The following is a 23,845-nucleotide window of genomic DNA, read 5'->3' on the forward strand; positions in this document are numbered from 1 at the left end:
GCCGGGCTGCAGAGAGGCCTCCCCACAGCCCAGGCTGGGAGAAGAGGGGGCCTCTCGATGACAGGAAGAGCCCCCAGTGAGGAGCACAGGCCCATCTGTCACCCTCGGCTCCTTCCCTCCACCCCCCCCCCTCCCCGCCCCGAGACACCAGAAGAACAGCTCTTCCTCCTCTACACAGAAGCATCAGGTAAACCTCAGGAGGGTGGCCCTTCGCCGTGCAAGCTGCTTTGCCGCAACAAGGAGGCCCCCCTCCGGGCACCCTCTCTGAACTGAAACAGAAACTCGAAGGTGTTATTTGGTCACAGCAAAGAGCTATGCCTTTCAGACTCCTTGGCACGGTATTCCGACGGCTTCCCTTTCCACTGGGAGCATCGTGCGTCTCCCCTCACACCGCACACCCACCCTCAACAAAATGCTACGGCCGCTGGGAGAGAAACGGGCCACTGGGGCCTCCACGAGAACCCCAAGATGGGACACTGCTCCGCGGCTACACGGTAACCTGAGCACGGAACGTTCCGGGCTCCCCTGTGCCGGCTGCGGCGGGGGTCAGGCGGCCTATTCCGACCTCTGGTGAGGAGGAGACCGTGCCCACCGGGGCCCCAGAAAGAAGGCCCCGCCTCAAGCATTCCTACGACTCCTTCCCTCCTCCTTCCGCCAGTCACCCACTCGTAAGTACTGGAAATTATTCACACGCAGGCTGCACGAGGGGACTGACCACGTGATGGGGAAAGAAGCTCTCGGCCCCAGAGGAGTCGGCCCATCCAAGAGAACTCCATCTGCTGGGAGGAGCCCCAAGCAACAGGGACACGCAGGCTTCCAGGCTGAGAAGAGGGCGGGAACCCAGGCCCTGGTGCCTTAAGGGCCACAAGGCTGAGGGGGAGCTGACTAGGAAAGACCTGGCCCCACCCAGATAAAGGGGCGCCAAGTGCCTGTCCCCAGCTCCCCAGTTCAGAGCCCTCTGCGCTCAGTCAGCTACGTGTTCGTCCATTCAGGTCACTAAGGGGCCATCCCGGCCAGCCTGGGACACAGAGGTGAAGGACGCCCGCCCTGGTCCTCAGGAAGCTCACGTTTCATGGAGGACAGAGTCACACAGACGAAACATCGCACGACAGGGAGTGTGGGAGCGGAGGGGAGAGGGCCCAGGCCAAGGGTGCCGGGGTACGCGAGGTCGGGGCCGGCGTCCCGCGGGGAACACCGGAGCCGGTGCTCAAGGACCAGAAGGCTGCGAGAAGCGAAGGGGGCAGGGCAGGGCCTCTCCAGTGCCCCCTCCTCGGTTGAGAACAAGAATCCTATTTTCAGGACGGGTTGCCCTCCTGGATCCCACAGTGACTTTGGCCAACCAGGAAACAGCTGGAAAAAGTCAGATGGCCGTGTCTGCCTGTCTTCCAAATGACTTGGCTCCCACAGCAGGACGCGCGCTGAAAACCCACACCGAAGTCACCAAAGGGGAGTGGGTGACAAAGACCCAAGAGCCCGGCCTCTGGGCAGTGCCGCCCCCGACACCCAAGCGTGCAGCCCATGGACACCAGGCAGGCTCCGCTCCCGGGGGGAGGGTTCACAGAGGGAAGTCGGGCTTGGCTGTGCCAGGGGCCTCGCCTGCCGAGGGAGAAAACTCCAACGCTACAGGGGCACCCTGGCACAAAGCAAACACCTGCTGGGGAACCACAGCCCCCGCCCCGTGGCCGGGTTGGGGAGGCAGGTGGCAAAGCGAGCCGGGCGGGCAGCGCACAGAAAACCAAACTGGGATGGGGCCGGGGAAAGCAGAAGAGAGCAAGGACCCTCGAGCAGCCCGCCTGCTGCATTGCCGCACAGATGCCACTGAGGACGGCTTGGGGTTTCCAGACGACAGGAAGCGAGCCAGTGAGCCAGCCCGCTGACCTGTCAGCGGAGCACGGCTCACGGGGCTTTTCCTCCCACCCGGCCGGCGTGGCCAGCCCACAGACGCAGAGGGAAACCACTGCGCCAGCACACGGGGGCTCCCGGGCCCTCGCTCACCCGTTCATTCGCTCAGCAAGGATTCATCCCCGTTGGCTACGGCCGCTCATTGGCCAGGCCGGGGAGCACACACGTGGAACAGGAGCGTGGAACTGCCACCGCTGCCCTCCGCTGTTAGACCGAACCAGCTGCCTAACCCGTCCCCAGCCTGTGCCGTGGGCCCATCGTCCGTTCTCCACCCAGAACCCACAGAGGCCAGCCGATGCTGCTCCTCTGCTTACAAACCTCCAATGACTTCTCACGGCAACTGGAATGAAACCCGCCACCCCTCTCCCTGCAGCCACCAGGCCCACACGAGCCAAGCCCGTGGGACACTGGCCCTCCCAATGCCACCTCGAGTCTTTCCACGACAGGCTCCCCGCCTCACTCCTGCCGCACGGCCTCCTCGGCCACCCTCCCTGACCGCCCCAGGCAAAGGGCACCCTCCCCACCCGTGCTTTTCTCCACAAGGCCTTGCAGGCAGTACGGACACTCGGCAAAGGCTCCTCGCGGGGCACAGGGCACAGGTGGGCAGCGATCGGTCGCACCCAGATCTCACACCACTTGAAGGAACATCGCCACGTCCCCTGTTCTCAGCGAGCCCCACTCCTGCTCGCTCACCGAGTGCGTGAAAATGCACAACCTGGTAATGCAGCCCCCCCTTCTTCTGCTTCCAGCACCCCACTTTTGCACTGGGACCCCTCCCTCCACACAGCAGTGTCTTGGTGGGACTGTGTCTCCATCTCCCCTGACACGGGATGGGCACAGGACGCGGGTGCGGCCCTCTCTGGCTCTGCGGCCCGGCTCCTGGACTAAGCAAGCGCTGGGAGTCGGCAGGGAGGCCCTGAGCCTGCCATGAGCACCTGCTTCCAAAAGCCTCCGAGCCGCCCTGTCCCTGCCCTCTCTGGGACCTCATTCACCGCTCTCCCGACAGCTTCCTGGGACGTCAGGCCCAGGCATACCCTGACCAGGCTCAGGTTTCCCTGAGCCCAACACCAAGCTCCCGTCTGGGCTCCAGGTGGCCAGAGCCGATTTATCCCAAGTACATCTGGTACATGATGAAATTCCTGCTGGTATATGCCACTCTGCAGCCAGCCTTCCCACTCCGTCAAACCCTCTGCACCACTGCAGGAAGGATGGGCCAGCCAGTCACCATGTGGTGAGGCCCGCCAGGCCCTGGGGACTTCTAGCCTCAAGGTTCATACGACACTCAGTGTGCACACCGAAGCCAAGGCCTTGGCTGGTGTTTGCAGAAAATACTCTATTTCTCCGTGACGCCTCTACTCCTAAGCCTACCCCAGGGCAGGGCCTGGTCTCCGTGATATTCCTTGGGTCACAAGACAAGGTTTTGGCACCAGATCCTCCGTAGAGAAGGCAAAAGCTGGAAATCAAACTGGGGCTTCAGGGGCCCATCTGAATAAAAAAAACAATTCAGGTCTTTACTTAATGAGGAACTTGCTCAGACAGAAAATGGCAGAGCTCATCTCTGGCCATAATCCTGCTTCCTCAGAACGTTCTTCTGCAGAGTAGTGACTAAAGCAATCACATCACTCCTTCCCCATGACAGTGTGATGGGGAACCACAACGTGACACAGTCGGGCTCACACCCACGCACTTGAGCAGGACAAGCAGGGCACCCCAGCCTGCTGAAAGGAACACAGTGAGACCATGGCTGTGGGAAGAAGACGGAGCCACGCCTGACAAGGAAAAAAGAAGCCAAAGAGGGACGAGTGCCCCTGTGTGGACGCTCTCAAAGATGCCGACACAGACGGAGTGGTGACCCTGCCCCCCCACCCAGGCGTCAGGGTTGGCAAAGGCGTGGGTAGTGGCTAAGGGTAGGTGAGAGAAAGGCACCGGACTGCCGCGGACTGCACGTGCACCCCTGGGTTCTAACTCGGGCCAGCCTGGGGCCTGCCAGCGATCCCGGCTGGGGCTGCTGCGCCCAATGCCAACTCAGGGTGGCTGTGGGTATGAAGGCTCTCCGTGCCCAGGCAGCTGGGTGCAAGGCCTGGACGGCCAGGCTCTTCCCAAGAGGCAAATCACAGCCTCGGCATCCTGATCCGACAAGAACACAGGCAAGTACTTGCTCCCAAAACCAGCGTCGGCTGTGGTGGGAAACACCTCGAGGCTGGGGAAACAGAGGCAGCCACTCTCCACCCTCTACCCTGGGACAGTCTCCAGACTCGAGAGAGAGGGCTGTCGCTGGCCAGGGGGGGTGGAGGCAGGCCGGGCCAGGGAGGATGGTCACTCGGGCCCGGGAGAACGGGCCATGGCCTGAGTGTGGGCGTGCAGGGAGGGGCCGGAGAACGCCGCTCCCGAGGTCAACCGTCCGGGCTGCCTTCCAGCAGCAGTAGCTAATGTTAGAACACGAGGAGGAAGAGCCCACTCTGCAGAGGAAAGCGACCAGCAGAGTGGGGGAAAGGGGAACCGAGCACAGTCCTCACTGCTGTGCAGTGTGCAAGCCGGGCCGGGGCCGGGCGGGGCCCTCAGCCCTCTCTCCCCAGGGCCAGGCAGCTGAGCACTCCTCGGCCCCTTTTTCTGTTTTCCTACATCTCTCTCGGGAACAAGGCCGGTCACTTGTCCCCGGCATTTCGTTTTTAGAAAAAGAACAAGAGACCTCAGAGGGCAGGGAGGGAGGGTCTACAGGCCAACTTGCCCCGTGTCCCCAAGGTCGCTGGGTGGCCCCCAGGTGACTTTCACCCACAGTTTCAGACTTTCTCTCTCTCACTGCTGTGTGTCCGGGGCCTGCTCCCCTAATTCCAAAGCGGCCTGTGACTCATGTTTTCTTTTTTAATCTGAAGCCCCCCCCACCCCCACCCCCCCCCCCCACCCCCCCCCACCCCCCCCCCGTCCCCTGCTTTCTGTTATCTTCTTAGCCTGCTTAGAAAACAAAGGAGAAACACTTTTCCATGTTCCCGTTGTTATCTTGATGGTATTTACAGGAGGCTGGTGTTGCCAGTTTAGGAAGCCGAAGCAAAGCCCCCGTCTGCTTCCTCCCAGCACCGCCGGCCGGGGGAGAGAGCACACTCTACCATCACCGTACTCTCTCTTCCGTCTCACGGACGTCAACACCAGGCCGAGACGATCTGGGGTCTTCCTTTGGTTGCTGGCTGTGCAGGCCTGGACGTCAAGTCCGCTTCCCTCAACCTTCCTTTGCTTTCCTGAGAAGATGAGCCTCCCTTCCCAGGCTAGGGCTGGGAGGCCACGCTCTTGCTGGCATGCACTCAGGCCCTGCCTCCTGGAAGAGCAGCTCAGCTGACCTGGGGCCCACGTGCCCCGGGACCAGCTCCACAGCCAGCCCCGGCCAGGCCGGCCCTGAGACGGGACCAAGTTCAGCAGCCGCTGCTGAGGCCAGCAGCACAGCTGGAACCGGGCAGGGACCCTCCCTGGGGACCTCCAGATGGCCCTCACCCCGGAGGTCGTTCCTTTTTGGTCAGAGCTACTCCAGATGTGTTCTTCGGATTTCAGCAGGAAAACACCCCACCCCCACCCCCCACCAGCAGAAAGCAGAGCAGCTCGTACCCGCACCTCGGCTGTGAACCTGAGCAGCAGCCAGAGAGGAACCAGAGCAAACCCGAGCTGAGCAGCAGCTGGGGTGCAGGAACCCACATTCACTCAACTCACTCTACAAATGTCCCTGAGCACCGCCCAGGCCCTGGTCTCAGGCACTGGGTACTCAGCAACAAGCAAAAGAAACAAAATTCCTTGCCTTCATGAAGCTCACATTTCAGTGAAGTCTTTCAACAAACGAGGTCCAAATGTGGGATAGGCACTCTGAGGGAAGACAGACAGGGAGAGGGGCAACAAGCATGGGAGAGGGGGTGAAGGTGGCAGGGTTCAATGTTAGGTTAAGTGAGCAAAAAAGAAAGGGAGGGAGGGAAGGAGCCCTGCTAAGCGGGAGTGTTCTGGGCCACGCAGGAAGTGCAAAGGCCCTGAGGCAGGCTCCTGCTTGACATGTTGAGCAAGGAGGCCAGTGTGGCTTGAGCAGAGTGGAGGGAGCAGAGGGAGAGCAGAGAAAAAGCAGCATGGTCACGGAAAGCCAGAGGACATGGGCCTCGTGCCTCCCGGCCAGGTCTTTGGCATTTGCTCAACCTGAGGTGGGAAGCCCGTGGAAGGCTGGAGCAGGGGAGGGATGCATCTGCCTTGTAGTCCCTGTGGCTGCTGGGTGCGTAACAGGCTAACGAGCCAGAAGCAGATCTGTTACAACAAACTTCCAGACGAGAGAGGACGGCAGGTGGGACCAGAGTGGCGGCAGCGGGGATGGCGAGAGAGAATCTAGTTAGAGATACTCAATGCAAAGTGGAAAGGAAGCCGTGATGGGCGGAGAGACCCGGCCCACCTTCGCTTGCGGAATGCTTCCAGTCCAGTGCCCGGCACACCCACGGTGGGCCGTAAAGGCCTCGGGTCTCGGCAGCCTTCCCACACTCCTTCAAGGGCTGGAGACCCGGCCTGTCCTGTCCGCTCTTGGCCTGGCTGTCGGTGCGAGCCTGGGGAGGGAGCCCACGAGGGTGCCAGGGTGGGCTCACAAGAGGGGCTGTGAAGGGCACCGGGAGGGGTGCCTGCTGACCACAGAAGCGCCAGAGTGCTGGGGATGTAGCTATCTGCAAAACTCCTCCCCGAGTGTATTCATGCCGGAGTGGGACCTCTTCTCGGCCCCTCTGCGGGGAAGTGGCCCCGCTCGCTTCTGAGGAGCTGGGGCTGGAAGGGGGTTAGGAAGCTACTCTGTTCTCAGTCGGAGAAGGCCGGGCGGTCTGCCTCTCTGGCCCAGCCCAGCAGGCCGCTTGGTCAGAAGACAACTTGGGCAGAAGGCGGCGGAGAGCGGCTGTCACCACAGCCCACCATCTTGGCCGCCAGACCGTGCCTTCTTTCCCCCTCCTCTCCCACCCCTGACATTCCCCAGGCGGCCGCCACCTCCCTTCCGGAAACCCCCTCCCCTCCCCGGGTGGAGACCAGAAGGAGCTGCAGGGACGGCAGAACCACGCTTGGTCCTATTTAGCAGGGCGCTGGCCGGACCTCGCCAGCTACTTCCTGAAAGTACTTGGCCAGGCTCTGGGTGACTGTGCCCACTGCCCTGGCCTGCAGCATCTCCAAGAGTTCTGCTCCCGGGCACTCTGGATTCGGTCTGCTAAGCCTGCATGTTCGGTCCACAGCCCCAGCTGGACACCAGGCCTCAAGAAAGGTCACCTGAGATATGAGGCCCACTGAGTCCTTACCAGCTCAGGGTTGAAGGTCCTGCATGCTATGGAGTCAGCTCCCTGGTTGTCGAGGCTTTTACTCAGGATCATCACCATGGTAAGGACCTCAGGCACTGGGCTCCATCCCAGGGTGGGCACGAGCCATCTTCAGTTGGGCAGACTTGGGCAGAGGGTGACCTCCTGGGCACCTCCCAGGTGACTGGCATCAGCAGTAACAGCTCCCCATCGGCCGCTTGCCCTCAGGCTGGGGCTCTTCCAGGAAATGGCCAAGTGCAGTCAACTCCCTGGAAAGACAACAGAAAGGCAAAGGGATTCAGGTCTTGGGAAGACCGGGGCCCTGAGAGAGCTGCCCACGCCCCCACCAACCCCATGCCGGGACCCTGCTTGGAATGGAACTGCCTCCCTGCCGAAGGAGAGGCATTCTGGCCACAAAGTCCAGAATCACCTTCTCAGAGTCCCCACCCCACCTCATGCCAGCCTTGAGGCGTCCCTAAAGCCAACGCACTGGTGGGTCCAGCAACGTGTCTCAGTTTAGCCACACGGCACCTTTAAGACCTGTCTCAGGGTCTGGGTCGGTCACAATCTGCTGTCCCCCAGACTCTGCTCAAGTCACGCGACACCTTCCACCCAGCTGGCTTTACAGACAGCTTCGGTATATGCCCAAGGCTGAGGGTCAGATACAGACCAGCCCCAGAGTCAAAACTGAAGGGGTCAGCCCTCAGGCAGCCTCAGTCAGCAAGGACGCTACTACCCTCCTCCCGGTTATGAACAGAAGCTACTGGAAGAATCTGGAGGGTTTGTTTATTTGGAGAACTTACTTTACTTACTTACTTACTTATTTTGAGAGAGAGAGAGAGGCAGAGAGAGAGGAAGAGAAAGAGAATCCCAAGCAGGCTGCAAGCAGTCTTGGCAGACCCCAGCGCGGGGCTCTGACTCACAAACAGGGAGATCATGACCTGAGCCAAAATCAAAGAGTCAGGCACCCTGGCCACTGAAAGGCACATATCTAGGGGCACCTGGGTGGCTCAGTCTGTTAAGCGTCCGACTCTTTGATTTTGGCCCAGGTCATGATCTCACGGTTCGTGAGTTGGAGCCCCATGTGGGGCTCTGCACTAACAGGACAGAGCCTGCTTGAGATTCTCTCTCTCTCTCTCTCTCTCTCTCTCTGCCCCCCACCCCCACTCACGCTCTTTCTCTGTCTCTCAAAATAAATAAACTTAAAAAAAATTTTTAAAGGCGCACTATTTCTCATCCCTAGAAGGACATCTCAACAACGACACATTTGCAATACTGGGGACCTTTGAAGCCTGAGACCTCTCAGGCCGCCATGCCACACGGCCCACCAGGACCTCCTCCCGCGTCACCCCCCAAACAAACGCTGAAAGAACACAGCCCTTGGCTCAGGTTTGAAAACGCGCTCCTTACAAATCAGTTTCTCTGATCCTGTTTCGCCATCCCACCCTTCTGTGGTTACACCGTCAAAGGAAGTCACATCAGATGCAAGGAACCCGAAGACCACCATCACAAAGTAAAAAAAATCATGACGATAATAGTAGAAAAGGCCAGCTCCTAATCTGTAATTAAAAACAAACTGCTCGGTGCAGGAAAATGTTTTAGAATCTGTTGCTCTGTGTAAAAATTAATTGCACCCTGGTATTTACTTGCTATCCAGATTGTAAATCATATTTTCCTGTTTACTTCGATTAGACTTTACAGTGGGTGTTATTGAAATTGCTCAATTACGGGCCAGCTGGCAAGCACAGGAAAATTACCTTCTACTGTTCTTCGAAAACAAGGTTCATCCAAAGTGCAAAAGCAAGGAAGGGAGGGGGGGGAAATCAATACATTTTCAAAGGACTGGCTGTTCAGGAAGAGGCCTGGTGGAGGGTAGGCTCCCAGGTCGCACCGGGTGACCCGATGAACACTTCAACACCACATCGGCCTAGAAGCAACACATTCTGACCAAGAGTGAGCTGCTCAAGGAAAGAATTTCAGACCACTCCTCCAAGCTCCGGCCAGAAAGCTGAGCCAGAAATGCCCGCCAGCCCCCTGGATGCTTGGCTGGGGAGTGGGGCTGGGAGGCGGGGTGCCACGGACTCTCCCTTCAAAGGGACCCTTTGTGCCGCCTCAATGGCGGAGTCGAGGCCCACCGGCGGCCATCTTCTCTCTGGGTACGACCTCATGCGGTTCTGGGGCAGCCAGCCATTGGCCCAAGGCCCAGAGGTAACCTGCCCTGGCACCACCCCACCCCCACCTCTCATTTCCGTCTTCCCTAAAAGGCAGGCGGGCTCGGAAGGTACCAGCTCACGTCCTCCTCGGTCAAGGACACCTGGAGCGGAATCCCAGCTCTTGAAACGCACCGTCTGAGTGCCCTTCACCAAGTTCAGTCTCGTTCTCTCTCCATAAAATACGGACGACAGCGCCTGCCTCAGAAGACTGCTGTACCATCTGACAACAGAGCTCAAACCCTTTGCTCAGCGAGAAGTCCTAGCTCATGTGCTCCTGTGAGGAAGTGCTCGATGAACGGCAGCTACCGTCACAACTCTCGTCGGGGAGGCTGCGGGTCCCGATCCTTTCTCGGCAACAGACGCCCGAGCAGCGATCTGTCCTCTCGGACTTTTTTAAAGAGAAAGTCCGTTAAATTGTTTTGAGGCCAAATTCGATCAGGATGGCACTGGTCATATGATGGCCCATCTCTCTGGTGAAACAGCGGGTGGTCATTAAGAATGATGCTGTGGGACTCCATTGCCATGGAAACACATTAGGCCACCAGGATGCCGCCGATAGGCACCAAACACGAAGCCGGACCGAGGCAGAGTCTGCCCCCGCTGGAGACCCGACGAGAGGCGGGACCCACGGCGGCAGCACGAGGGGCGAATACCAGAGCCCCACATGCTTCTGGAAACGGATGCTCGGCAAACACGGCAGGCGCCCAGTGGAGAAGGGAAGTCGAGCGCGATGCCTGTCCTCGAGGGTCACGGAGAGTTCCGCGAACGCAGGCACTAATCTAACTAAGGCAGGCAGGGGTAGGGGGCACCGGAGCGCAGTGGTAAACCGCCCCCCCCACCCCCGCACGGGTGCCGACAACACGCAGCATGACCCGGAAGAGCCCAGGAGTGGGGACAGCCAAGAAGCCACCACCCGGGGACTGTTCACACACATCGCGGTAGAGCCACGTGAAGGAACGCCGTGCCGCTTTAGCCACGGATGGAACGAGGCAACTCTGATGGTACAGATGTGAAACCCTCCCCAAGACACCCTGTGAAATGAACGGAGGGAGGAGAACGGCGCAGTCCCAAGAGCACGGCCGCCTTATGGAAGGGTCCGCAGTTCCAGAGTACGAGGCGCTTTGGTTGTGCGGCCTTGCGTGCTCCTTAAATCCTTCATCCAGGGCATAGGATACTTTTTTGGTTAAAAAGAAAATAGGCAAGATTTCACCAGGAAGGAAAGGCACACTAGCGGAAGTAAGACCGTAGGCAAAGCACAGTGGCCTGCCCTGTGCACGGGACGCGGTGAACACACTGGTGGCAGGAGCACAGGGTGTGTGGCAAGGAGCCATGGCCGCCAGAACAAGGAGCTGGGACGGCCAGTTCAAGCCAGAAGAGCTCTGCATGCCCACTGAACACAGACATTTTTTCTTTTTTTTTTAATGTTTTTTTCAGAGAGAGAGAGAGTGCACACAAGGAGGGGAGGAGTAGAGAGAGAGGGAGACACAGAATCAGAAGCAGGCTCCAGGCGCTGAGCTGTCAGCACAGAGCCCGACGCGGGGCTCGAACTCACGGACCTCAAGATCATGACCTGAGCTGAAGTCGGTCGCTTAACCAAATGAGCCACCCAGCCGCCCCATGAACGCAGACTTTATCATGTGGCCACAGGGGGCTCCCCAAGGGGCTCGTCTGCTTTGATCTGTTGAAAAAGAGTGATTTTTTTTTTTTTCTGGGCCCTTTGCAACACCTAGCACAGTGCCCGGAATACAGTAAGAGCTCAAACACATTTTGAAAGAGACTAAATTGTAGCAACATCTGAAAGGATCCAGGCACATTCTTAGACTTTGTGAGGCAGATCCAGACCAGCAGAGCCTGGCACAATCTGGAATTCCCTGGGATTCCTTTGATCCCTGGCATGGGCCTGGCCAAGTTCACTGGGGAATGCCAGTGCCCGTCCAGAGACTCACAGCCCAGTCTGAGAACGGGGCCAGGGGCTTCTCAGGGAAAAGCTGGGGGCGGGGGAGAGGGGGGGCGGTTGAGGCTCAGCCTTTGAAGGGACAACTGGTAAACTGGTAGTGTGGCTCTGCCCAAGGCAGAAGGGGGTGCCTCAGAGTCACAAGTGGCAAGGTAAAGGCCTCCTGGAGGCCACCTCTAGGGCACAGACCCTGCTCTGGCCTGGCGGGTTTTCTTTTAACCCATATTAAGAACAGCTTCTAGGGGCACCTGGGTGGCTCAGTCGGTTAAGGGTCCGATTCTTGATTTCAGCTCAGGTCATGATTCCAGGGTCATGAGCACGGAGCCTGCTTAAGATTCTCTCCCTCCCCCCCCCCCCCCCCGCCCCAGTCTGTCCCTCTCCCACGCTCACGTTCTCTCAAAAGCAAAGAACAAAAAAACAGCTTCTATCTATTGAGAACCTCAGCGTCCCAAGTACTTTATACACGTCAGCTATACAACAGGCTCACTTTACCCCCATTTTACAGATGGATAAAGCTCACCAAGGCGGAGAGGCTGATCTTGCATCTGAACCCAAGTGGCCCAGCTCCCAGGCATATGCTTCCCACCGATGTCCGCCTGCAACATGGCCCCACTCCTCAGCTGCCCCTCCATCCCAAGTGCATCCTTCAAAAGCCCACTCAGGCAACTACCATGGACCCCAGCAAGTGGTCCCCTTGGCATTTATCCCAGAGAAACGCAAACTTACGTTCACACAAAAACCTGCACATGACTGTTCACAGCAGCTATATTCGTGACAGCCCAGACCAAGAAACAACCCAGATGTCCTTCAAGGGGCGAATGGAGAAACACACTGTGATACAGGCACACCGGGGAATACTACTCAGCGTTAAAAAGGAATGGACTGTTGAAACCTACTGGAATGACTCCCCAGAGAATTATGTGCGGTGCAAACACCCAATCCCCACACGTTAATTATGGCATGATTCCATTCACGTAGCATTCCTGAAATGACAAAGCGCCAGAAATGAGGCATAGATTAGTGCGGACCTGGGGTCTGGGATGAGGGTTTGGGCTGGGGGTGTGGGAGGGCGAGGCAGGTGGGGGATGAAAAGGCAACAGAAGGCATCCTCCTGGTGATGGGAATGTCCCGTGCCTTGACTGCCTCTGTGTCGATTTCCTGCTTGTGATACTGAATGACAGTTGTGCAAGACGTCACTACTGGGGGGAACCGAGTAAACGACACATAGGATCTCTATGACTTAACAATACATGTAAATTTACGACGATCTCAAAATTTTAGAAACCTACTCAATCTATGCATTTATCAAAACCAACAGAACTATCTGGGGTGCCTGGGTGGCCCAGTCGGTTCAGCGTCCGACTCGATTTCAGTTCAGGGCATGATCTCATGGGTCCAAACCCCACATCGGGCTTTGCACTGTCAGCGCAGAGCCTGCTTGGGATTTTCCCTTCCCCCCCACCCCCTCTGCTCTACCCTCCCTCACTCGCATGCGCACGCTCTCTCTCAATAATAAACTTAAAAAAAAAAACTCATAGAAATATCAAAAACATGAATTGCGCTGTAAGTAAATATAAAGCTTAAAAGTAAGAAGCAGAAGTCCACGTGGCTGCCACTGCCTGTAAGGACCCGTGCTGTGGGCTCCAACAGCCCCCGCCTTCACTTTGAGCATATCACCTGACTTCAGTGTCCTCGTCTTTCAAACGAAAGCAGTTGACACCTTTGCTCTGGGGGCTGCTGGGAGACCGGATAAGAAAATATGCATGAAAGAGTGGGGCACAGAGAAGGCCCCGGACACCAGTGCCTGGCCCCCTCGGCACAAGTAGCCACCGTCGGTCTCTCAACATCTTCCCGGCACATCTCCTACTGATCCCCTGCCTTTGTTTACATCTTGTACTGTCACTTCCCTGTGCCCTGATTTAGGTGGTAAATCAGACTCCCTGCACAGTGCTCACGGCAGACAGCGGGGCCTCGCACCCTGCCTCCACATCCATCTGGGGTGCCACTGTGCACGGGAAGGAGGGGTCGCCCCCACCCCCGCAGGTGCCTGCTATTCAGGGGCACGTACACTCTCAGGCTCTGACCCCAGGAGCCCCCCACTCAGTGATTCACCTTCTCCAGCATTTCCATCGAAAGAGCAGAAAGAAAAGTCAGACTTTCTACTGATCTGTGATCCCACTTCCCTGACCACCCTCCTGTTCCCTGGGCATATAGACAGGGTGGCAGAGGGCTCTGCCCACCCCCCCAAATCCTGCCCCAAGGGCGCATCTACCCAAAGACAGCCCGGACTCCCCGACACTGTGCCCAGAACCAGGCTTGCAGGTTGGGAAGGGCACCAGGCCACACGGCCCACCCTCAGAGAGCGGCCCTGGATCCCGCACCACGGCACCTCAGTCCCAGAAACAACCCCCATCTCCCTTCACAGCCCCTCCCCCCATACGGCCATACCCCTGGCCTCCACCTCCCTGAGCACCAACCATGGGCCAGGCTCTTCTCATTTAACCTCTCACATTCCTGTGAATAGGCATCTGTTAGCAGAACTCCCATTTTCCAGATGAGAAGGCTGAGGCTCCAGGAAAATAACTCCAGCATTTGCCCAAGATCCTACAGCTAGCGGGGGGGTGAGGTCAAGATGTGAATCCAGGCCTGCCTTTTCGGCCACTCTCTCCCTGATGCCACAGGGAACGGGGGACGGCCTCGATCCCTCACACGAGTCCTTCCTAACATGAGACTTTCTTGCTTTTGTTCTGGATCTTCAATCCAGAACATCCATTTGCAACCCTTGAATCCAGCTCTCTGATACCCCTGTGGTCAGGGACCCTCAGCTTCTGGCCAATGGGAACCCTGCCTGGTGCATGCGAAATGAATTTATAGAATGCTAAAAAGTTTTGTAAACTCTAAACCTCTATAGAACTCTCAAGTAGATTAAAGGAGTTTACCAAATGCTTCTGTAATGCACTTTGAAGGGTTATCCCTTAATAAGAAACTGACCGCACCGGAGATCGTCAAGACAAACTCTGCCTTCTCTTAAAGAGTATCTATATCCTGTGTTTACTACTTGCACAAGTTAGTTTTACAGCGGGAGAATATCTCGCCGCCCTAAACACAGCGCTCAGAGCAAAAGCTAAACAGGACCTTGGCCACAGACAGTGACTCTCCTGATGGCTCAAGCAAGCCATTTCTCGGTGCGTCCACCTCCCCTTCCATTAAGCAAAGGAAATGGGAGGAAAACAGCCATTCTACAAGGTCTTCGGGAAGGCCGCATGCATTTTTAGACCTTTGTAACTTCAGCCGTCGGCAGGACAAAAGCAGTCTGGGGACAGGACCTGGAAGCAAATTCGTGAACACGTGGAGAAGTGCGTCTTTCGGTGGGTCGTGCCTTCTGCCAGACCCTGCGACAAGCCGATGGAGGGGCGGAGGGGGGAGCTGCAAGCCTGTGGTGGCATCGAGGCTCCCCTCTGCCGAAGGAAGGAAGGAAGGAAGGGAACGTGCCCAGGGTCACCTCTGGCTTGCTGCCTCTGCACCTCAGTCCCCCCAGAGCTCACAGGGTGAAAGTTAAAAGCTGCAGGAGCGTCCCCACAGCCCATCGTCTCGCGGACCCCGTCAGTGCCAGGAAGAGGGCCCGGAGGCTCAGTAAGAGGACGTGGGTCTGGACAGGGCACGCTTCCCAGGCCTTCGAGTCCTCCCGAAAGAGAACTGATGAGACACAGCTATGCCTCCGGCACCTTCAACACACAGACAGAAAACCGGAGACGAGCAGAGCCCCTCGAGTCGATATGGTGACACCTCGGACGTGCTCGACACCAAACACTGCTGATTTAAGCGAATTTCAGAGTCCAGAAAAAAAAAAAAAAAAGTTTGGTTTGTTTTTTTACCATTTTCCCAGCATCTTCTGGGTCTGTATCTCAGGAAGTCAGAGGTGACACAGAGCCTACCTTTCATCAGAGCACGAGTACAATAAGAGTAGCCATGGCAACCACACCACATTCTATGCTTACTGCTTCCTCAAGGTGTCCCTACGAACGGGCACTGTGGCTGTTCCATTTTATGGAGCGACAAACTGAGGCATGGGCCCAAGGTCACCCAGGCATGAAGGATAAAACAAGGACTCAAGCCACATCGGCCAAACTCCGAAGTCTTTGTCTTAACCACGGAGTCTTCTAGCGGAAATGTGTAAATTTCCAGGATCTGTACATTTCCCCGTAATGATCCTTTAGGCATTTGATTTCTCAGTTAAACTGACCGGATGCTGAAGCAAATGCCGGGTTTGCAGTACACCCTTGTCCACACAGCTCACCCTGAGGTATCCCAGGCTGAACACCCACCTTCTGGAACCTAGTGCTGAAACACAGCACTAGGGGTTCCAAGGCAGGCAGGGACCGGGGGCACGAGAGGGCAGCTCAGAGAAGGCGAAAAGAACATGAAGTCATCACTTTCTATCCTTAACTGCATGGATGGGCAGCTGAACTGGGTGCCATGCAGAAGGTGAAGTGTTCCCCAGGAAAGCCGGGGTGCTCTCAGGCCCAGGGAGAGTCCTGCTACGCCAGCCAGAAGCTAGTCCATCTGTCCCCATCTCGCTGGGCCTCTGCCTCCGACCACCCCTCCGCCACAGCCCACCCTTCTCCCCGAGTCCACTCCCAGGGTGCTCCTGGTGGGGAGCGGGGTGGGGGGCACCCCTCCACCTGCACAGTCCGGCTGTGGACCTGCCTCAGTCACCCTCCGGTCTCAGCACAGAGCCTGCCCCAGCAGGAACCTGATACCAACGTCTTTAGTGGCGTCCACAAAACTGGGGAAGGGTGCCGGATTCCCGTCCAGAAGCCACCCTTCCACCCAGCTCGGTCCCGGAGGAGCCGTGGAGCCCTGGGCGAGCTACGCAATTTTGCTAAGCTCACTCTCATCCTCTGTAATCTGTAAGAAGGGATCCTGGTCCTGCCCACCTCAGGTGGAAGGGTAAGGAGGGAAGACTCTGGAAGGTGGGGGCCCTTAGAGAATGTCCCTACAGGCACGCAAGTCCACAGGTGAGCACAGTTCTGAGCAGAGCGTAGGCCCTTTCTAGATACTTATAAACTATCTAACAAAGATCACGTCCTCGACGGCCACGGCACGAGCTGCTGGGAGCAGGAAATAGGAATCCCCCCAGCCCCTCGCTCCTGGGATGGGGCTGCTGGACCTCCAAGTCCGCTACTGATTTTTATGCTCACTCAGGGTTCCATTTGCATGTGACAGGTGAGGACAGTAGGCCCCCAGAGGCAAAACGGCCTGAAGCCTCACAGGTGGCACAGGCCTGCATCACACTCTCAGGGGAGAAGAGATACTTTGTTGCCGCAAAACTCAAGCACCTGCTCCTCACAGAGGGCGTGCTCACCCCACCCCAGCCCTCACCCCAAAGCAAGGCGCGTCCCTGGAGGTTATTTTTCTTCGCAACTGAGATGAACACACCTTCCCTGGCCTAGTCCTTCAGGTCATCAGAGGCCACCAAGGGTCCACGTTTGGAGAAGGACTGGCAGTCACATTACCCGGCTAGAAAGGAACCCACCCTGTGCCCTTGGCAGGACAGACCCACCCGAGCTCCCTTACGAGACCGTCTTACTCAAGGGGAGAAAACCAAACCGCACAATGAGCCCCTGAACCAAATCGGGACTCTGTTCTCTGGGACTTTACACAGTCATTCTCAGTGTCGTAGGGATTTTCTGGGGTTTTAAGCAAATAACATTTCGAGGTGGGGGCGGGGGGGGAGAGTGACATTATTTGGGGACGTGAAAGTGTCGAGACCCAGGGCCAAAACAAAGCTGAACATGGGAACGACACAGCCGGTGTTGCTTCTTGAAACCAAAGCCAACTGCATGCATAACTTGTCAGGAGCTCGTTTATCAATGAGAACCGACAGACACGTTTCCTACGAGCTCTCGGGCAACGCTCACTACCGCTCCTGCCACGTTAACCCACCAGACGCTGCGAGACAAGAGCGTGCTGCGGGCTAGAACTTGCTGAGCAAACTCAGAAGGAAGGAAACGAAGGCCGGGGAGAGGACCGGTACTTACTGAGCACAGAAGCAGACGCCAGCTTCGCCTGCAAACCAGGGTGAAGGAGAGGAAGGCAGAGAGCAGGGGACAGGGAGACACAGCAAGGGCCCCAAAGATAATCTACTGAAATGTTAAGCCACTTAGCCTAAGACGACCATGACCTGTTCTTCAGTCAGACCTGTTTACGAGAAGAGCGAATTTAATCAAACCATGATTAAAAACCAAAAGACGTAAAGAGTTTAAAAAAAAATTTTTTTTTTTTTTTTTTTTTAAACAAAATCAAAACTCTATATAGAGAAGCCCATATAAGAGGCAGTGTGCTCTGGGCGGAGCCAGCAGGGCTCAGAGGAAATGTGGATTCTGGCGTCGGCTCTGCCCCTGAGCCGCTCTGCCTGCTGGCCAAGCCACACTCCCTCTCTGGGCCTCAGTTCCCTCCCCTGTCAAACCGGAGTCATTATTTCTGACTAGCGAGCGTGTGCGTGCAAGCCACCTGCCAGGTCATTCTACCTCTCTGAGCCTCAGTTTCCTCGCCTGTGACATGCAAATGGGAACTGAGCGTGTCTGAGTCTCAACCACGGATCTGAGGGGGTGTGAGCTGTGAGAAAGGATGGTAAGGGCGGAAGGAGCAACCGCCGTGGGGGGCTGTGTGCAGGCCGCCTTCCTGGTCCTGCTCGGAGCTAACCTGTCATGTTCAAGGTCCCGGGACGCTGGACAGCAGCAAAGGCCAAATCCTCACTCGCTGCACGGCCTCAACTATCACCTCCCACACGGCAAAGCAGGAAGCAGGAAGCCACCCTGACGTCCTGATGTGTTAGCAATCCCAGGGGCAGGTAATGCCAGGTAACTGGAGGCTGGGGGAGGTGGGGTTGCAGAGCCCGCCCCTCTCTCTTACATCCTGAAGGAGCAGAGACAGGACTGTGGTACAAGTGCATTTTCCAAGCTCAGTCCCGAAGCACACAGGGGCGGCCTGGTGTCTTTCAGTGACACTGACGACATTCTGAATTAGGAGTTTCTTGATGGCCCAGGAAGTCAGTCGGTCACCAGCTTCCACACCTTCATCCCCCACCTCCGCTACGAGAACACCCTCTTCCTTTCTAAAACATTTATGGAGACTTTTCGGGGTCCAAAGACGGCCACGTTCTCCTGCTCCCGCAAGATGAGCCGCCCCCCAGCCTGGGCTACAAGCATGGTCTTCATGCTTGTGTGGCTCCAGAAGGTCCATGGGCAGGAACAAGGACTCCAGCCCCAACCCCGGCCGCACCCCAGTGCTGCTCCCACAGGACTGCCACGCCCCTGCGCAGAGGGATCATGGGACACAGCTGGGAGGGCAGCGACCTCTTTATCTCGGGGGCCCGGGGCCCCCTAACAGTATCACAAGTATCACAGTGAAACGCTGGAGAAGACGCAGGAGGCTCGAGGAGGACTGGTGGGGACACGAGAACCACCAGGGTCCCCACCTGCCACCCACTCGGAGGTCACACCCTGACCTCATCTTACAGGCAGGACTTCACCCGCCCGATCCCACCGAGTCATATCACCAACCCACTTTACAGGGTCTGGCGGAGAAATTAATCAGACAGGCTGACAATCCACGCCAAGCCTTCCGCCTCCTCCCCCCTACCCGCTTCCTACTGCAGAGTTCCACCACACGTTCTACAACGGCGTCATCTGCCAAAACCAAACTCTTCGAGAGACTCAGCTGCCTGATGGGTCTGTTAGAACGACAGGTACGCCTGAACTCCAAGGCATCTCGGGTCAAATCCCCGAAGCCATCTCTCTGGTACCTCCCTGGGGGCTTCCAAAGGGTAAAACGGTGGGACAAACTCTACTAAGCTCACCCTGGCCGTGGGCTACAGCCCCGATGGGGGCGGGGGGCACTATCTGTGTAGCAACAGCCATCCGTCTACACAAGGGCCAAACCCGCACCGGACCGTCGACTGTCTGGACAGAGAAAGAGACTCCTGTCACAAGGGCTTCCCGGACGACTGGATGCAAGGCAAAACCCAGGCATTCTGCCCCAAGCCACTTGGAACTGGCCGCAGGATGGGTCTAAGGAGCTTGGGGAGCAGCTGCTTCCTGGGTCTGGAGCCCCATTTTTATCTTCTGGCAGGGCGTGGGTGCAGGAGAAGGGAGGGGCACCTCATCTGTAACCGGCCTCCACTTCCTTCCAAACACCCTGGATGGGACACCGGGGCCTCCTTGCACTCAGGGCAAAGGCCTTGGGGCGCTGAAAAGGAAATGATGTAGCCAACCAGGTTCACCTGGCTTACGGGGAAGGTGCTTTAGAAGCCCCGCTGAGCTGTTCCAGAATGCTCCACCCAGATCTTGATGGCTCTAAGTGAGGCTCAAAGGGCCTTGAGACAGTTAACCCCATTTCCAGAGCTGAGCAGATCATGCTCCCCGTCAGAAACGGCTCCAAAAGAAACTGATTCACTCCCCCGCTTGTCCCCAAAGTGCCTGAGAACCTGCCAAATGCACCCAGCTCCGGCTCTGGTTGTGTTATCGTCATTGTCCCCCTCCTGGAACCACCGGGACCTGTTATTGTCATTGTCCCTGTCCTGGAACCACCGGAACCGGGTTTTGAGCTGACTTGCCTTGCTCTCAGGAAGCCCATTTCATCAAATCAGCAGCAAAACTCCACAGCCAGGCCTGGCCTTGGAGCACCTCCCAAAACCTGGCCCCAGGGGCCTTCGGATCATATGGAAGGGCCTGGCCCTGGTCAGGAGCCTCGTCTGGAGGAGATACCAGACGTGCAGGGCTCGCAGCCAGAGGCGACACGAGGAGAGGTGGGTAGAGATTAGCAACGTCCTCAGAGTCGGAACTAATAAGAAAGAAAACGAAGCTGTCCGATTACATTAGGGGATGGGATCAGAATGGGTGGAACCTAACAGGTACCGGTCAGAGGCCAGCATCTGGGCACCAAAACAAGTTTCAGGCGCTCTCAGGGAAGACCTAACAGCAGGTTATCATCTCTGAAAAACTGTATTTCATCGTTCAACAAGCCCGCGCTGAGCGACTGGTGCTGCATGCGTGATGGGAGGGGCTTTGAAGGCGCAGCAAAGCCACAGGCCCTCCTCCCAAGGAGGCGAAAACTGTTAGCAACTGATGCATGAGTGAAGTAAAAAGCAAAATAAAATACACTAGGAAGCAGAGCACATTCTAAAAAACAAGTCACAGGATAACCTAATCGGGCCTTCTGAAGTTCAGAAATTGGCATCACAACTTTATGGGCTAAGAACAAAGCTATGCTGGGGTCCCTCCCTCCTGCACCTAGGCGGGTTCTCTGCCTGGGCAGACTTTTGCTCGCTTCTCTTACTAATGAACCAACAAAACATTGGCTATGGCCGTGATATGCACAAAGCCTAGAAAGTGCCCAGAAGCGGCCTCCACGTCCACGAGACCCCAGCAGACAAGGCTGGCAAAGCCGCTCGGCGGCCTGCTGCCCGGCCTGGCCACTGTGGGTGGCAGGAGGGTCTAAGTCTGGCACAGGTGCCCAAGAGGCAGTCTCTCCGAATGCTGCTGACGTCAGCCTTGTGCCAGCCTCACTTCACGAGCCCAGGTGAAGCCTCTACCACAGAGGGGTCATTGATAGATAGCAGGCAGCAAAGGGATGAAAGTTTCTCTCCCAAACTCTCAGTAGAACCCAACTTAAAAGTGACTTGCCTTCCGCAAAGAGGAAGGAGACAACCTCGAGGGAGATGAACCTGACACATGTCACGGGCAAAGTCCCCGTGCCATCCCATCACCCTTGAGCTGCGGGAGCGTGTAGTACCAAACTCACCTCCCCTACAGCTGGTCCTGCTTGTGTGCCGAAATTCACGCACCCGCTGCCTCAGCCAAGGTGGGCAGCAACCTAACAGCCCAACAGTAGGGCCAGGTAAACAAATGCCACAGCACCCATGCAAAGGACAAAATGCAGCTTTTCAAAGGCCGAGAGCCCTCAATACATACTGGAAGGAAACCATCCTCCAGTCTACCTAACAGGAAAAAACAAAGACCAGCGGTGCCCGGGGGTGCTCAGTCAGTTGAGCGTCCAACCTCAGCTCAAGTCATGATCTCACAGTTCGTGAGTTCAAGCCCTGCATCTGGCTCTGCGCGGACAGCGGAGAGCCCTGCTTGGGATTCTCTCTCTCCTTCTCTCTGCCCCTCCCCTGCTTTCATATGCGCTCTCACACTCTCTGTCTCTCAAAATTAAAAAAAAAACTTAAAAAAAAGACCAGAACGGTGAGCATCGTCACCTCCCGTTTAGGTAAAACTAAACAAATAATTCTAATGATATGGAAGTCTCTGGAGGAATACCAAAGACAGCGGTGTCTGCCTGGTTCAGTCGGTTAAGCGCCTGACTTCGGCTCAGGTCATGATCTTGCGGTTCACAAGTTCAAGCCCCACGTCGGGCTCTGTGCTGACCGCTCAGAGCCTGGAGCCTGCTTCAGATTGTGTCTCCCTCTCTTTCTCCTCCCCTCCCCCACTTGCACTCTCTCTCTCAAAAATAATAAACATTAAAAAAAAAAAAAGAATACCAAAGACGCTTAACATCAGCGATCTTTGAGGAGGGAAAGCAGGTAGCTGGGAACAGAAGCGAGAGGACTCTTCAAGGAAAGCCACTCTATTTGTTTTAAATCTTGAACCACACATAGGATAACCTATGCAAAAATATGTAATTTTTTTTTAACCTAAACTACATATACACATATCTGTATACACTTGCACATGGAGGGAAGATCTCTGGGAAGATACACAAGAAAAGGACGACAGGAGTTCCTCCAGCGAGGGAAGGAGACGTGTGGCTGGGTGACAGGGACAGGGGACAGTTACTGTCACTGCTTTAAAAATTAAACACACAGGGGCGCCTGGGGCACACAGGGGCTCAGTCGGTTGGGCATCCGACTCCAGCTCAGGTCATGATCTCACAGTCCATGAGTTCGAGACCCGCATCGGGCTCTGGGCTGACAGCTCAGAGCCTGGGGCCTGCTTCAGATTCTGTGTCTCCTTCTCTCTCTGCTCTTCCCCCACTCACGCTCTGTCTCTGTCTCTCAAAGATGAATAAATTAAAAACAATTTTTTTTAATTGAGCACATACAAAATGCTTACAAGTCCCCAGATACACCAGGCTATTCCGTGCGTCCGGACCTTTGTTCACGCAGGTCTCTCTGGCTAAAATTTGCTCCCTGCCCCCTTCAGGCTCCACAGCCTGCAGCCGGGCTAACCACTCTCATCTCCTAGACTCAGCACCTCCTCCAGGAAGTGTTCACCTTGAATCGTAGAAGCAAGAAGCAAACAGCGCTGTGTGCCTCCCCCAAGGGCTGTGAGCTTCTGGAGGGCACATGCCCAGCCTTAGTCCCCCGAGTCCCCAGTACCCGGCACAAAGAGCAACTCAGGAAATGTTTGCTGCACCAGAAAACACATTTGCCACGTTAAGTCAAGTCGCAACTTTCCCGGTGCCAAGAGCTATCAAGACCTCTCTTGCTCGCAGGGTTTCCCACAGCTATCAAAATTGTGTCGTTAACACTAATTCAAAGCATGACACCTCCCGGTCCGCAGAGGGGCCGCGCTCAAAGCGGTGTGGGTTCCACAGCAGCAGAGTGTGGGCAGAATCCGGCCGGCGCAAAATCCCTGTAGCTGACAACGCTCACGCCTCCTCGGGGCCCCACGGATACTCATCAGAGCCTCCACCAGAGCCTCTGGGCGGGCAGCGGCCCTTCTCATGGAGGATTCTCAGAAACGTGGGCCCAAGATCCTTCCCGAGGCTCTGTCCTCCGCGTTCTGCTCTGTAGGAGAGAGAGCTGGCCACCCTCAGGGCCTGCTGGGAGGCAGCATTTCCAGGGCACCCCCGTGGGCCAGCGTCTCCCGGGCACAAGGAGGCCCGAGGTCTTGGGAGCCCGCATGGTGAGCAAAGGAGGGTCAAGGGGCAGGATCGCCTAAGAGAAGCTGAATGTGTGTGCGAGGCTATGCTCCGAAACACAAGGTGTTTTCTAGGGGACTTAGTTTAACAGGCAAATCCCACACACACCCTGCGCTGTCCCTCTCTTTTGTCACTATTCCTTCACGGTGTCAGTCTCGGCCCAAGTCCAACACTCCCCGGACCAGCTGCGCCAGGGACTGAAGGAGGAAGATGGATGTACCCAGCCAGGTTCACACAACCCACCAAAAGTTCACACAGGTGTACCACAAGGCATAATACATGCCAGAATATGACAAACGCCACAGAACAGAGGAGGGGGCTGTGATCCCAAGTGGGGAGGGATAGCCCGGGCAGGTGTCCTGGAGGAGGTGGCCTGAGCGCCAGGCCTCAATGGACACAGAGGAGTTCAACAGCCAAAGACAGGGCGAGTCCATCCCAAGAGGAAGCCAGTAGGCACATGTCTAACACCCCCAGCAAGCTGGGGTGCTGGGAGTTGAGAGGCCCTTCCCAGCTTCTGGAGGAAGGAGCCCCATGCGGCCCAAATGGGCACACGTCCAGCTGATGCCGGT

The 23,845-nt window shown here is 56.7% G+C and overlaps 1 protein-coding gene across 1 annotated transcript in view; it reads right to left on the bottom strand.

The window, feature by feature from the left end:
- FAM53B (family with sequence similarity 53 member B) overlaps positions 1–23,845 on the bottom strand; it is a 113,655-nt gene that overhangs the window by 68,484 nt on the left and 21,326 nt on the right. Inside the window, exon 2 of the mRNA XM_045439163.1 lies at positions 7,188–7,453. Within this exon, the coding sequence (XP_045295119.1) occupies positions 7,188–7,265 (78 nt within the window). The 5' untranslated portion in view covers positions 7,266–7,453. The remainder of the gene's footprint in view (positions 1–7,187; positions 7,454–23,845) is intronic.

Source organism: Leopardus geoffroyi, chromosome D2 (genome assembly GCF_018350155.1).
Source record: "Leopardus geoffroyi isolate Oge1 chromosome D2, O.geoffroyi_Oge1_pat1.0, whole genome shotgun sequence".
Lineage (NCBI taxonomy): Eukaryota > Metazoa > Chordata > Mammalia > Carnivora > Felidae > Leopardus > Leopardus geoffroyi.